The 15,438-nt window shown below is 43.6% G+C and overlaps 1 protein-coding gene across 1 annotated transcript in view; it reads left to right on the plus strand.

The window, feature by feature from the left end:
• Positions 1 to 15,438, plus strand: part of TMEM154 (transmembrane protein 154) — a 43,773-nt gene that overhangs the window by 12,060 nt on the left and 16,275 nt on the right. The window contains exons 5-6 of the mRNA XM_039875770.1: positions 9,780 to 10,040; positions 10,131 to 10,169. Coding sequence (XP_039731704.1) covers positions 9,780 to 10,040; positions 10,131 to 10,169 — 300 coding nt within the window. The remainder of the gene's footprint in view (positions 1 to 9,779; positions 10,041 to 10,130; positions 10,170 to 15,438) is intronic.

Consider the following 15,438-nt stretch of genomic DNA (forward strand, 5'->3'; position numbering starts at 1 on the left):
TTCCTGAGAAGTGACGGAGGGTGGTTAGAAAAGAGTCATCTATCTATGAGCCCAGGGTCTGTCGGTGGAGGTGTTTTGGTTCCTTTTCCTTGAAACAAAACGAATGAATCCGGTTTGTTTTGAAATTGGACATTTTTTTCCTATGTTTCTTTGTTTCATGTGAATTAAAACCATCTTTATTATTTCCTTACTTCCCCGCCCCATCGTCATTTTCAGAAACAGGAGCCCCGTGGTTACCAGGGTTTGCTGACATTTTTTTCCCCCACCGATAACACTGTTTATTAATTTAAAAATTCACTTATTCTTTTCTAAAAATCGTGCTTGTTTATTTATTTGTTTATGGTTAAAATTGCCAGATTTAGCAAGTAGAAATATAGGATACCCAGTTAAATGTAAATTTCAAGTAAACAATTTTTTTTTTTTAGTATAAGTGCATCTCATGCAATTTAATGTAACTATAGGACACACAAATGTTGCACGAGACATATTTATACTAAAAAAGTATTTGTTGTTAGTCTTAAATTTAATTGAGTGTCCTGTGTTTTATCTAGTAACTCTATTTATGATTATCTTTTGTCAAAGACCATTCCTGTATGGGCTTATCAGTAAGACTGCAGACATATTGGCTTTGTAGCCATCTAACAAAAATTAGAAGAATATTTAGGCTGAGTTTTAGATTAATCATTCAAATAACAAGAAACCATTGCTGGGGAAAAAAAAAAAAACCATAATTAGTAGAATAAAACCAGGAATCCAAGAATGGGTTAACTTTAGAGAACTTATAATGTAATTCATCCCATTGAAAACTAAATGAGAAAAAAATAGCATATAATTATATAATTAAATGCAGAACAGAGGTCATCAAGAGAGTGAGAACAGCACATCAGTCGCTCAAGCAGTAATGCTAAGATTCCAAGTGCGTGAGCCGTTAGACTGTAGGGGATGGAAGGGCAGGAGTGATTCTCTTTCGAGGTAAAATAGGATCAGACGCCTGTTAAGGGAAATTGCTGATCCTAGAAAATCTCACCCCTCCTCTTGCTTCCCTCAAGCACTTCAGGAACTTACTTTGTTCTTGAGCCTCCTATAAGGAACCTTCAAATGAAAAACAGACTCTTGCTCTCTGCTCCACCATAGGCTGATGACGGGGAACTTTTGGTTACATCCTCTCCCCATTCTTCCTGGCGAAGGCACATTAGCCCACGTGTCTTTTCTCTGCTTTCCCGTTCTCTGATTTACCACAGACATACATCTACCACTTAGTTTTTGGTTGTCTCTGTCTTGTTGTTGCCTCTCTGGCAATGCTGAGCATGTGCTGATCTGAGCAAGGGGTGCCAGGCCAGGGTGGGGGGCCTGTGTGAGCCGCAGGAGAGCCTGCCCACTTTACCCACAGGGCAGTGTGTCTCCCTTCCCACTCAGAGGGAAGGTGACATAGAAGGCCAGGGAGAGGGCAGGGCTTGCGAGAAACATATGTTTGCAAGTTACTCTTTTAAACTGTAATTTGAAATTGGCTCTTCAAAAGAAAGAGAGAGAAATATAATAAAAATAGAAAAGTATTCAGGTTAGTAATGATAATAACTTCATGTAATAATCCTTTTTTTCCCCCATTTTAAAGCACTTTTGTGTCTATTACCCTAATGATGATAGGAAGAAGTTTTAAAGGTTAAAAGTATAAATGTCCGGTAAAAATCTATACATTCCTTTAAACTTCTAGATGCTACAGGCCAGGATAGGATTCCCACGTACAAAGAGAGAGTTGGATGGTGAAAAACTCAGCTTCCCCAGGTGATTGACTTCAAACCAGAGACAGCCTTAGGGTCTGGGCAAGTCTGTTTAGAGATGAGCAAGCTTTCTCTAAAAAAGACATTAAAATAAAACAGAAACAGACCTCAGAGCATTGCGGGCCCCCACCGTGGGGCGTGTTTTAATCTGATAGTAAGTTGCTGCTGCAGGTGTGCATGTCTCAAGGCAATGAGGTAAAAATACAACCTGGCTTCCCAAGAAAATTCCCAGAGCAGGTGACTGCATGAGAGCGTTTTACCAGATGACCCTTCTCAAAATAAACAAAAGAAACATTCTTTCAAGGAAACATTTTTTAACATTCTTCCGATGTGAGGCATTGTCACCATCTGATGGCTGAAATGGAAGGGTGTACAAAACGTGGCACCGCTTTACCTTCAGTGCATAAAATCTGCCCTTAACCTTCCACGTGTCGACCTGGCATCTGTTCAACCACCTGTTTGTTCTGACCATAACTTCTTCAGGTGACATATCACGTGAATATCTTCACTTAATGGAAATTGTCAAATACGTGGTACAACAGCACTTAAAGTCTTACCTGTTCTGCTCCCAGGGAGAAGTAAGTCGCTTGGCTTTACACCTGAATGCCATGAGAGACACTCTAAATTCCACTTGTCGAAAAATAAACAAACAAATGAAAACAAGAAAACAAGATACCTGAAGTTTCATCATTAGAGATTCATAACTTTAGGTTAAACAGTTCATCTCATTCCCTAGTTTTTTTTTTTGTTTTTTTTTTTTTTTTGGTGGCCATTACAGAAAAAACCCCAGTATTTTTTTTTTATAACTCTTTGAAGGAAAACCATCTTAGATTCTATTTCTCTTGTGACTAAGAATACCTGGAAGGAGGTTGATAGAAGGGTGAAGATAACAGAGTCTCAATAAAAAAAAAAAAAAAAAAAAAAAAAATAAGTGAAGGTGTCACATTTTGGCTCGGACTAATCTGGCCTATTTTACATTTCCTAAACGACTATTTATGAGTGGCCGCTACACAGCAGACAGGATTCCAGGTGTTAGAGACAGATATAGTGTGAAATAATGGAGGAGACAGACAATAAAGCAAGTACACAAATGATGGTTTCAGATAATAAACAACAAGTTAGTACTGTTTCGAAACCAAGCAAGCTAGGGAAAGGGCAGAGCACTTTCTCTATGCGGAGGACGTCCCAGTGGCCCAACGCCAAGGGGCGTTCCCCATTGACTTGGCGTTAGCGCCCCCTTTGTCAGACACTGTCACCGTCCCACAGCCAGGCTGGGACGTGATGAGTCTCATAAGGTCATTTGTTCCCAATTTGTTCCAGTTTCGTCCCTGGCCATATCATAGTCAGATTCCATAGGTGCTGAAAATTGATTTTTTGAAAGATATAAGCGCCAAAGAGATAGATTATTTGATGGGTGCATACATCTACTAATTTTGCTCCCTAAGGCTTCTTTCTGTGTAGGCTTCTCCAACCACCTTTAAATCTAATAAGGGCTGTCTCATGAATCACAGCAAATTAGAATAAAGTCAGTTGAGCTGTGATTTAACTCAGTAGTTGTCAACCCTGCATACGTACTTACCGATATCATTTGGGGAGCTTTTAAAATAGACTGCTGCCCAGGCCGGAGCCTCGGATATCCTCAAGTAAACTCATTCAGGTGGAATTTAAAAACCATCATGTGATGCTGGTGCCCAGTAAATGTGGGAACAACAACAAAGGTGACTAATAAATGAAACACAACTCAATGAGATTGTTTGGGCGACTTAGAAGATGGTTTCCAAAGGATGGCTCCCAGATCAGCAGCATCAGCATTTTGCTAGAAACGAACATTCTTGGGCCCCATCCAGACCGAGCAAATCAGAATCTCTGGGAGCAGTGCCCAGCCGTCTGTAAGCACTCCAGGTGGTTCTGAGGCATGCTAGGTTTTGAGCATCACTGGTATAAACCTCCAAGCTGTTCAGTTAGCAGTGACCTTTATGGAGATTTGGCTTTTAAACTCCAGCACGCTCCTCTTATCCAGACTTCTTCGGGAATGCATGACTGTCACAGTTCTCTCTCAATCCATCCTGGCCCGGGTCTCAGGGACTCAAGCTTTCCGTGATGATGTTTATGCTACCGTGTTCTGGTGATAGAGTTGGCAGCTGCTAGGCAAGCCTTTGGCATCCAACTTCCTGACCTCTGGTTCTTTTCCAGTTCACCGAGATGGAGAATAGAAAACAAGAAGGGAGAGTGACTTGGGGTGGCTCAAGGGAAGGCAAGAGTGAGGGGGGTCTGGAGTAGCGGCCGACAGCCTTGGCTGCACACGGGGGTCATCTGGGTATTTTTGGTCTAAAGTTTGGAGAGTGGTCTGGGCATCAGGAGTGTTCAAAGGTCCCCTGATGGGCAGCCAGGGCTCAGAACCACTAGAGGACGCCTTGCTTTGGTTTTATCTCATCCTCCTACCACTGGCTCTTTGCTGTATACAGGGGTCGGGTAGGGAGGGGAGGGAAAAGTAGGCAAACTTCTCGGGTTTGGTTTCTTGGAGTCGAGATAAATGAAAGAATGGGGTGTCTGGTTGAGGTCCAACATACTTTGTGATATTCTGAGGCTAATAACATCCTCTCATCCTTGTTTTATTTTATGGTGTAATATCAGTGTGGCAATCTTTTAGTTGGCATATAATACTTTTTATTTTTTTAACTTTAGAAACTAGAGCATGATTGTGCATTTGTTCCACTTTCAAAAAAAGAGAAGTTTATTAGTTTGCTTCACTGAAAAGCAGAGTCATTTCCACTCAGTGATGATGCTTACAGCAGTGATAACAGCGGCGACGTGCCCCGCTCTGCTGTGGGAGCTACTGGGCTCGCCTCAAGCATCTCCCTCATTTTCACACTTAAAAGGATTCCCCCAGTGTTCTTGCCAGATGTGTGAAATATGAGCCCCAGATGTGTTTGCCTGGGTATTGTCGATCATCATTTGTAAGCGACTCTGTACACTGTGCAACTTATTATCCAGTAATTCGAGAATTAAAAGTAAGTGAAGTCTGGAAGTAGTTTCGTCATTCGCATGACCACTCCCTTTATCTCTTAATATTGCTCCATTATCTGGGCAGAGAAAGAGAAATAAGGAGAGCGAGAATTTCTGGGTGTGTTTGCGTTGAGGTCACTTGAGATAACTGTGACTGGACCTCACAAAAAGAAGAGAGGGCTTCAGCCAGAACTGTCACCTCGAGCCCTCACCCCCGGCGATTTTACAGGCAGGTCATACACAGGGTACACAGCCACGCCAAGCCGACCTTCTGTTTTTGACATATTGTCCTCATTCTTTCTGCTGCTTTTCTTCTGTACTTTTGCTCGATGATGCCTCTCTTCACTCTCTCATGCGATCCTCTCCATCTCTATCTTCTGCAGCTTCTTCTGCTTTTACCCACAGGTTTCACCCCTTTTACCCTGAAATATGTCCAAATTTAGAAAAGAACAATAAAGTGAAGAAGTTACATCAGGCATGTCAGTCTCCTGGGAAACAGCAGAAAAACAGATAAGTCTAGAGATGGGGCAAAGAGAATGGGTGGAGAATGGAGGAAATAGCAAATCTACCAACACCTGGCCTATGCTCTGGACTCGGTGAGCCATACAGCGTTTTCACATTTGTGATCTCCTTGGCTCTTTATCCATCATCTTGGGCTAGGCAGAGCAGTGGGCCTCCTTACTCGGCCTTTAGGAAAGGAAGGGCTGGAGAAGTAAGGCCTCTTCCCGGGCCCCATGGCTGGAGAGGGCAGCGCTAGGCCTCAAGCCTCACTCTTCTCGGTCCAAATCCTTCTCTCCACGGTGCCATGGAGACGCCCACACCCAACTCAAGAATCGCTCTGCAAGCTCCAAATCATTTTCCTGAAAGGGAGTTCTGGGTTCCTCCGAAGTGGTCTTTGGCTTCTGCGGTTGTAGTGTCACTTTCACTCAAGACGCATAGCATAGCTCTTACAGGAAATCACCACTGACTGTTATGGGCCTTAGCAAGTGCTTCTTGGAACAAGCTGAGGGCCCGCCTGGTGTCTGAGACTGCACAGCATTATGGGGTCCCGCGTCCATCGGGGTAAGAGTTGCCGTTAGCACATGGTTGCAGGAGGAGCCTGTGATGCTTCGAGAAAAGGACCTGAGCTGCCCTTGCCAGCTCCACTGCCATTCCTGCTCTTGTGACTCTGGCTTCTCTCTGGTTTCCACCTTGGTTTTGTCCACCTCTGGTTTCTTCCCAGCTCTCACCTCTGTTCCCTTGGTGACTCGCTCCTGGTTACCGATTTAATTCTATGGCCCACCCAGTTTTCCAGCTTCCCTTTTGGTGATACGTGATGCTCCCAGCACAAACTCTTGGGGCTGATCCCCAATGTTTTCAACTTTCCCCCACTTCCCCATCGGAGGCTCCCTGCACACCCAGCCCTTCCCTGACTTCATCTCTGCCAGTTCTCATTGTGTGAGGACTGGACCGAATCTGTCCTGGAGAAGTTGTGAGGGCAGACCTCCTACAATAGTTTGATGCTATCGCCCTTTCCCACCGCACCCAGCAACCTCTCCCCTACTCCCCCTCTCCTGAGATACGATGCAGAATAGATCAGTATGTGTTTAAACGGAAAGATGTACAGGGTGTTTGCTGCGGCAGCATTGGAAATACAAGAAGTGAAAGAAACAAAAGAAATAGAAGTCCAAGAAATAAAAGAAATGATGTAAATCTCCATCAACAGGAATAAAAAAATCCCTTCCAAATAGTGGGAGGAACAGACAGCTATGTGGATGCAGATGTGGAAGAATCTTCAAGTCAAATTTTAAGTGAAAAAAAGCCAGAGACAGAACAATATTTAACTTTTGGTACCATTTGTGTTAATGAAAGAAAACAGGAAATGACGCTCATACTCGTATGGGCACAGAGTTTCTCTGGAAGGCAGCAGAAACCGCTACCCCTGGGGAGGCTAACTGAGTAACTGCGTGGTGGTGAAATTTCCCTTCTGAACTTAGTACCTATTCAAACATTCTAATGAAAAACAAGATCAAAGCTTTAGAATCGACCTAGAGATGTGAAATCAGATGAGACCTTAGTTGTACAGATCAGAACATTAAGCCATTTAGAGATAAATACTTTATTTAAATTCCCATAATTACTAAGTGACAGAGCTATGACTAAGACCCTTATTGTCATTTGGTACCTATGCTCAGGGGAATGCAGCTTCAAAACCCTAGAGTTAGTAGAATTTACAGCCTAAATGACAGGGTTACACCCCAGGGTGAGACATTCGAGACTCAATTTCTTCATCTGTAAAATGTGAGCAAGGAAGTCGTTGTGAAGATTAAATTAGGTAGTGTTCACCCTGGAACCCAGCACACACTAAGTCTTTGTAGTTCATTATTTCAGGGCTATTATGGAGTTGGTTGGGGCAAGGACTACTGTGAGGAAGGTTGTAGGAGCGTCCAGAGATGAAGGCATGCAGAGAGATAAGAAAAATGGAGAGGGGGAGGGAGAGGGAGAAGGAGACGGGGGAGAACACTTGATTCTCATTTATTTAAATAGTCACTAGAAAATTCCATTGAGTAAATGTTTAACATAGAAAACGTATGTTAAGGTATGTGCGAGAGGGATATTGTGGAAAAAATTTCCATCCCCTTTTACTCCAAGAGGCCACTGAGGGCCGTCCGTGACCAGCATCGTCTCTTATGCTGAAAAATAAGTGTGCATGACCCAGGGCCATCTGGCGTCCTCTCCATTTCTCTTTCGTTCCCTATTGCCGAAAGCCCTCATTCTTGCCAGCCTATTTCCTTTCCTATTTTCTTTTCTTCAGGGGCTACTGGTCAAGTGGTGACTCAGAGAACTAAGTGTTCCCCTGGGAACTGTTGGCCCTCCGTGGAGAGGCACCGAAAAGACCCCGCATCTTAGGCAGCTTTGCTCGTGGAGTCTGGGCCGAGATGCCCAGCGAAAGCCCTGGCAAAGCCGAGGTTTCTGAGAACCGTTCCCCTCCCTTCCCCTTTGGGCCAGAAAGCCACCTCCTTATAGGCTGAGGGGCAAGAATAAGGGGTTCCCTCTCTTGTTCACCACCTCAGGATTTGTAATCATTACATTCCTGCCAGATTCAGCAATTAGCCCTCCAAGGTTCAAAACCTCACTCCTCCACGACAGCTCTGTGAGAGATGGAAAGTTGTGTGACCTCTTTGTCCTAGGTTCTATCTGAAAAAATGATGGGAACAAAATGTGTTAGTTTGGATAAATGGCAGAGAGCACAGGAGTCGACTCTCAGTAAGCCCTTTACAAAGGTTAGCCCCAAACGGTAGCAGCAGCCAGAGCAGAAGCGGAAGTGGAAGGGGCGTCTGCGTATTCGGAAAAGGTTCGTTAGCACTGGCCCCAAGGAAAAGGTCACCGCCGCCAACTGCACTCGTGCATGTGCCGCACACCCCCGACCCACACCCCAAACCCCCTTGGACATCTCGTCTTCACTGGCCCGAGTCGCCAGTAAGGAATGCCGTTTGGGCCCAGGAGCTCTGCAGGCAGGGTAACTTCAATGAGGACAGTGTCCTTGTGGCCAGATATCTTTTCCTGATCCAGGATGAGACGTGACATATCAATGTTTTTAACATGTGAGTGAATACGTTATCGATTTACCTTATTTCAAAGACATCAATGTAGGACAAAGTCATTTAACCCGGACAGGGGTTAAATGTGAGCAAGGAATCTATCAACAAATGATAGATTTTTAAAAATCTTGCTTGTGATGCATACATGTGAAGAGCACCAGTTAGTTATACTCTTAGTCAATAATCAACTCTGATGGTTTGGGGTGGCATTTACCAGTGTGATTATCAAGTGGATTCCCTGGTCTTGGAGAAGACTGAAATGTTTATTTATGTAATCAGAATAATTAGACTGTGATCAAACAAACATCTTTATAAATCAAATCAGAGGAACCTGTTGTCATTACAGTCATGCATGTAAGTAAGGTACCAACGGGCTCGGCTGCGGCCGGGTCAATCGTGCTGTGGAGTGGTGCCCTAACCTGTAGCAACCGGGCGTCGTTTAAAGCAGCCGACTTCTCTGCTTACATAGCACCTTTCACGGTAGAGAGAACTTTCACATAAATTATCTCATTTGATAAGTTTTCTATAGCCTAAACTCACTTGCTGTTTTCCTGCAGTGGGCCCCATCTGAACTATAGGCAACATTACACCATGATAGGATGAAAACTTCCGCCTGCCTTATCATGATCACTACATAGCCAGGTGAGGACAGACTTCTCAAATAATACTCCTTTCCTGTCCTGCGAAGTTCAAACAGAATAAACTTGCTTATAGATTATGAACAAGGAAAGTTCAGGAGATACATTTTACTGAATACATTTAAATATAAGTGTAGTTTCCTAGTCTCTAAATTCCCCTTGAGAATTTTACTTTACAAATGAAATACACATGGTATTTTTATTTGGAATCCAGGGAGATTTCTGTCAGATAATCTCAGAGGGAGACTTAGTTCTCTGCAGAATGTGAGACCTGATGCCGAAATCTAGGCAGTCACCCCAATTTCAAAGAATTTTTTTTCCCATTGATGGGTAACCTTCAATCAGGGCACAGTGCATTCCTTTATATCTACAAGTATTATGTGGCAAGTACTTACCTTTCAGCAAAAGTGTATTTAAATTTATTCAGAAATGCTATTAAAATATCCCGAGACCCTAGGCAATGTCCTGGAATAGCACACATGACAGGGCAAAGCTTCTCAATGCCTTCGCTTAAACATGTCTAAGCTACGGGGTCAAGGCTACACCGCCTGCGTTTGGGGGAGGTGTCTCTTTGGGCTCTGAGTCCACTTTCAATATACTCCCAGCATGAGCTCCATTTATGTTAAATCGATACTCTGTCGCACTGAACCAGAAGACCAAATACAGCGGATCAAGTTTATCACTGGATGCATGTAGAATAAATTTAAAAATCATTGCAAACATAACCTACTAGCTTTGTCTCCATGGCAATCTTAATTCTGTGTGTGTTACCACAGGTTATTTGGAGGCAACAGAAACGTCCGCGTATATGCCCGTGGGTGAGGAGAGTACAGATGAAGATACTACTATTTTAAGTACAATTGCTGCAATGACGACGGAAACGTTAACTGGAAATACGAGTTCAATCCTCATTGAGGAGGAAGATAGTCAGCTAGAGTTTATATTAATGGTGTTGATCCCGTCGATATTACTGGCCCTCCTACTCTTATCAGTGGTACTTATTGTAATAAATTATAAGAGGAAAAAAACTAAACAAGGTAAATATTTTGTGTGTTCCCAAGTCCAGACAATTGCTTCATGTGCTAATGAACAATCAATAAAACAAAATACTTTTCGCTTCTCCACAGTGCCTTCTAGCCAAGGATCTCAGAGTGTTTTACAGACATGTGAGTATTATCCTAACACCCGCTCAGAACTGGAGGTGGGGTAAGAGAAGGAACTGAGAGGTTTTAAAGTTAAGCAATAAGGACTATATAAGATATTAAGTCATGAATGACATATTTTCATGAAGTTTTTCAGAGTTTAAAAATACTATATTCCTTTCTTTTCTTTTCTTTTCTTTTTAAAAAGGAAATGTTTCAGCTTAAATTAAAATTTAATATACAAAGCTACTAGCTCTATACCTAATCCAGAGGAGGACCCTGTACTATCTTGGCCAATAGGTCAATGTAACATGTCCTTACTTTTGGAGGTGTGGGAAAGGGGTGCAGAGCTTCCACACCCTCTCCAAGTGCACTACTCTCCCCATGGTGATGACATGGTGATGACATCATGGTGATGACAAGGCTGGGGCCAGACAGGGGGCAGGGATGACAAGTCTGGGGACCTTGGGGTCATTCCACAAGAAGAGGATTCTTCTATCTATATTTCTGTCACGGATATTGTTTCTTCCCTGTGCCACATCCCAGTTTGGCCTTGAAAAGGCCTGGATGAAGAAGCGTTGTTCTTGTTTCCATTAAAGCTGTGCTCACTTTGATAAACAAATTCCCAACCTGCTAAAGATTACAATCATCAGTCTGAAACCGATCTCATAGAAAACTCCTTAGGTCAGAGATTCACTCTGAGAGTATTCACTTCCACTTCTACGAGCATCAAACACCAGGTTTTAGGGGAGTTCTAGATCCAAAATAGACTTGAGTACTTTGGGCTTGTTTTGGTAAAAATGATTCCAATTAAAGTTTTAAGTTGAAGCCCTTAGTCATTCCAAAAATCACTCGAGGGATGAGAATTTCTCTAATAAGATACATATTTATATATTCATACAGAACGCACTGTCTGTCTCTCAGGTCTGTTAACAGGGTACCTCTCGCTTTCAAATCATGCCCTCGCATGAAGGCTTTGCTCATTGTCCTTAGGCCAGGAGTTAAGGGCTCAACAGGAACTTTAAATGGTCATTTTCCATTACGCCCTCGGGTACAGCAAATGTGAGCAGAGAAGATGCCTGGAAGTTATTTTTCATTATCTTTCATGACACGGACTGATCTATTAGATTCCAAGAAAGTAAGAAAGACGTGTTTCTCTACTGCTTAACATTTCAGGGTGACCTAATCACAGGAGGTCATGTGGGAGATCCTCCGTAAGCTAAAGAAAAAGAAAAAGCAGACAGAGCTACCCCAGTTATTTTGCAAGTTAGGGGAAGAGAATTTCCTGCTCAAACCATAACCCCACAGGTGGCCTTACCTAATGGGGTCCTGGGGTTGGGGGGAGTTTGGGGGTATCTGATAGTCAAATGGTCATGCTTTTAGGCTCTAAATCCAGAAAGAGATTTTTCGTTAAACTTTATCGTAGGAATCTCAAAGTTCAAAAGCCATTCGCAAGTGAGAACTAGCCTCACTCTTGGATGTGACCCATGCGTCCTATACTGCAGCCATACTTAAAGCATTTGCTGTTCCTGGAGCGTGGCTTGTACTTTCGTGATGCCTCCATGCCCAGCTGCTGCCGTTTCTTCTGTCTGGGATTTCCTTCTTGTCTGTTTGGCACACCGCAACCCCATTCTTCAATGCCCGGTTCTAAAGCTTTTATGAAGCCTTGAATAATCACTGCCAGACACAATTAATCGCCACCTCGTCTGTGCTCTCATAGACCGTGGTCATACTTATTGGGCACAGCATTTATGCTGGCATAGGTCAGTGACTTGCCTTTTTTTTTCTTTTGGTCTCTCTTAACTACATTATGTTCTCTTTAAGGTTCAAGAGAACCAGGAACTTGTCTTACTTATCTTGTTTAACAGTGCGGCATGGCGTTCAGAGTACAGACTCTGGAACCACACTGCCTAATTGGCTTTTGCACTTCCTAGTGCCGTCACCTCTCCGTCAGTTTCCTCAGCTGTAAAATGGGCAAATTCAAAACTTACCTCATGGCGTTGTGAGAATTAAATGGATTCACGTGTGGAAATCATTTAGAAGAAACGGTACCTGGCTTAGCTCGCGTTAGCTTGTTGTTGTTATCCCTTTGACTTGGCACAGTGCCCAACACGTAGATTAGCTGCTCAGTAAATGCTCGTTGAATCAATGAGTTAAACAGTGTTAGAACTCTTTTTAAAAGGCACCTATTCTGAGATTAAAAACAAATTTCCCATTATCGTTAATGCAAATTGGCACATTCTTTTTAGTTTAAACATGCCTCGCTTTACAAAAACACAATGTGGAAAACTTAGAATTTAAAAGCAACTGTTATCACAAAAGTTTTTGATAAAGAGCTTTTTTTGAGTTTTTTCTTTTACTAGCCACTCCTCTAATACAGACACAGGTGGTAAACTGCTTAACACTTAACACATACATCTCCTCAGACAAACTGGATACGAAAAGGTGAATGACTGCTCTCCACTGAAGTCCACCCATTCACATTTAACATTATAATCCAAGTCAATCAAAGGAGAATATTTAAATCAACGAAACTTGATTTAAATACATTTTTTTGCAGGAAAAATAAAGCTGTCATACTGGGTCAGCCTTGAGCTTGGAACGTTCCCAAAGGGCTGTTTTGTGAGAAGGCACAGATGATGTCCCCTTAGAGTTAAGAAGAGACACATTTTCTCCTTCCCCACATCCGTAGACCCTGGTATATTGTTCTACACCAGAAAACAAGTCTTTAATTTCAACAGGGGAGGACTTGGCCAACATTTTTAGGAAGAACGCTTCGCCCAGTTGGAAGTTACCTTCTGGCGTTGGGCCCATTCTTTTCATGGCCAGGAAAAGAGAAGAGCCGCAGCTTGTTCTCCGGTCGTTCTTCCTACACCTCCAGGCATTAAATTTGCAGTTGTCATTATTTAACATTTATTAGTGTCTTGACGTGCCGTGTCTCTCTGAAAGAGCTCCAGGGAAAACAGCGGGCAGTAAACCATCACTATAAACAGGCTACATGACACCTGGCTCTGCTCGGTCAATCTCCAGAAAGAGAGACTCTGTCTCTTGCTCTCTGTTCAGCATGGAAACAAGATAAGCAAACCAGTGCCCTGCTGGGGTCCTGTCCCCATCCTTCCGCCCCAGCAATCCCACCATCGAGTACACAGAGGGCACGGGCATTGTCAGGCTAAAGGCTGAAAGAGGGGGACAAAGTGGGTAGGAGAATATGAAATGGAAGGACGGTGGGAAGGGAAAATGAAGGTGCAGGTAGGGGGGCTGTGTGAGAGCTGCATTTGCCTCCCGGTTGCAAGGGAGTAGGTGGCTATTAACAAAGAGATATAGGCCAGGTGGAGTGGAGCGGGCAGGGCCTGATTGCTGAGGACAAGTAATTGGTCTCCCTCCTGGTTTAATGCTCTGGTCTGGTGCGCTCTCCCAGATGTTTTTCTGTTGCCATGGTGGCTGGGGCAGGGGTAATGGTCTTGGATCAGGGGAGATGAGGCCACAGAAGGCTTTTTGCTCTGTTTGAATACTGATTACAGGAGCTTCGCATTTGGTGGATCTGGAGCACCTTCTGTAATGAGGTTTTAAACTTTTCCATCCTCTGCGTACAGGACTAGCTTTTGCTCACTGTGAAGCCTGCAGGTGCTCAGATTATAAATATAAATCCATGCCCTCGACAGTGAGCTGTGGGGACACTTGCTCCCAGAGAAATTAGCCGAGGAAAGTAGGGATCATTAAGCAGGGAAAGAGGGAGAGGGAGAAGGAGGGAGTGACAAAATAGGGGAATTTTTATGGGTCACCTGCGGGAGAGGGTCAGTTGTGTAGGGGCTTTATTTATAGTAAAAATCTGTTAAGGAAATAGCATGTAAATTTTAGATGTGTGTATATATATATATATGTATATACATATATACATATATATATATATACACACACACATATACACACACACATATATATATATGTATATAATATAAGATGCAAATACCCCCCTTTCAAAGATTCTGAGGAGTCAGGCATCTGCAGGAAGCTTTAGATTCCTATTCGGGGGCCGGAGGACATAACCCGCACCCCCTCGAAGGTAAGCAGCGGTGGCACGAAACTTGCATCTGTGCCCAGATTTCCTAGATTAGCAATGCCGGTCAAGCTTGCCAACCCACAAGAAATCACAACAGCTCCAGGCTGCTGCCAGGAGCTCAGCTCCAGGTGCCTGCTGGTTCTGTTCCCTCGCTGGGGACCTGCATTACTGTAGGCCAGAGAAAAGGAGGCCTCTGATTGCCAAGATTCAGGAACATCAAACCGTTTGGTGCATCTCTACAAAGTGGTTTGCTTCCTAATGGTTTTTACATCATAAAAGGTGCAGCGAGCCTGTGCTATCCACTTGCTTGACATCATTGACTCATTTCTCTGGGTGCATTGATCCCCCTGCCAAACACAACAGAGTTCAGGAGCCGGGGCATTGGGCTCTAATTCTTGCCACGTGCTCATTGAGAGTCTGATTTGCATTAGAGCCATTTTGCTGACTGTTTTCTGACTCTCACCTTCACCAATAGAAGCAAAAAGCAGGCTTGGAAGTTTCACTATTATGATAATGCTAAATCCAAATCCCTGGCCGTGAATTTAACCCCAATGCTGGACAATCCAGATTAAGATCTATTCAGTTATTCGGTAAATATTTACCGTGTGTTTATCAGGCTCTGTGCTAGTTGGAAGGGAAGTGAGGAACGCCTGACAAACAAGACAGACACGACCCCTGAGCTTGCGGAGCTGTGGTCTACTGGGAGGGACAGACAGAAAGAATTAAATAGATGACTTGATCAGTGACAAATTGTGGCAAATACTATGAAGGAAGCAAGCAAAGTGGTGAGCTGGAGGACAAAGGAAAGACGAGCCCCACTTTGGAGAGAGGAGGTAGGAGAGGCCTCTCTGAGAACAGAAGGTGTGAAGGGTGCAGTCATGCAATGAGCAGGTGCGAGGAATGTTCTAAGGGGAGCCCTGGATGGAGTGCCCCACATCCTTCTCCTAGACAAAGGGGCAGTGACAGTGTTCGGCCTGGTGTGTCACAAGGAGATGAAACAGCAGTGCTTCGAACTGGTACATTTTGGGTCAGGGGGCAAGGAGCAAGCCCTCTTATGTGGCCTTTTTTTCCTTTCCCTTACCACTGTCTTTCTCTTTGTGTGGAAAAAACAGAGAGGGATGAACATCTGATCTGAGGTGAGTGATCTCAGAGCACCATCATATGTATAAGAAAACAGAATCACGTGGATTGCGACCTCATTTCAATATGGCAACTGGCACTTGTTTGACTTAA

The sequence above is a fragment of the Pteropus medius genome, unplaced genomic scaffold (assembly GCF_902729225.1).
Source record: "Pteropus medius unplaced genomic scaffold, Ma_sr-lr_union100, whole genome shotgun sequence".
In the NCBI taxonomy this organism is placed as follows: Eukaryota; Metazoa; Chordata; class Mammalia; order Chiroptera; family Pteropodidae; genus Pteropus; species Pteropus medius.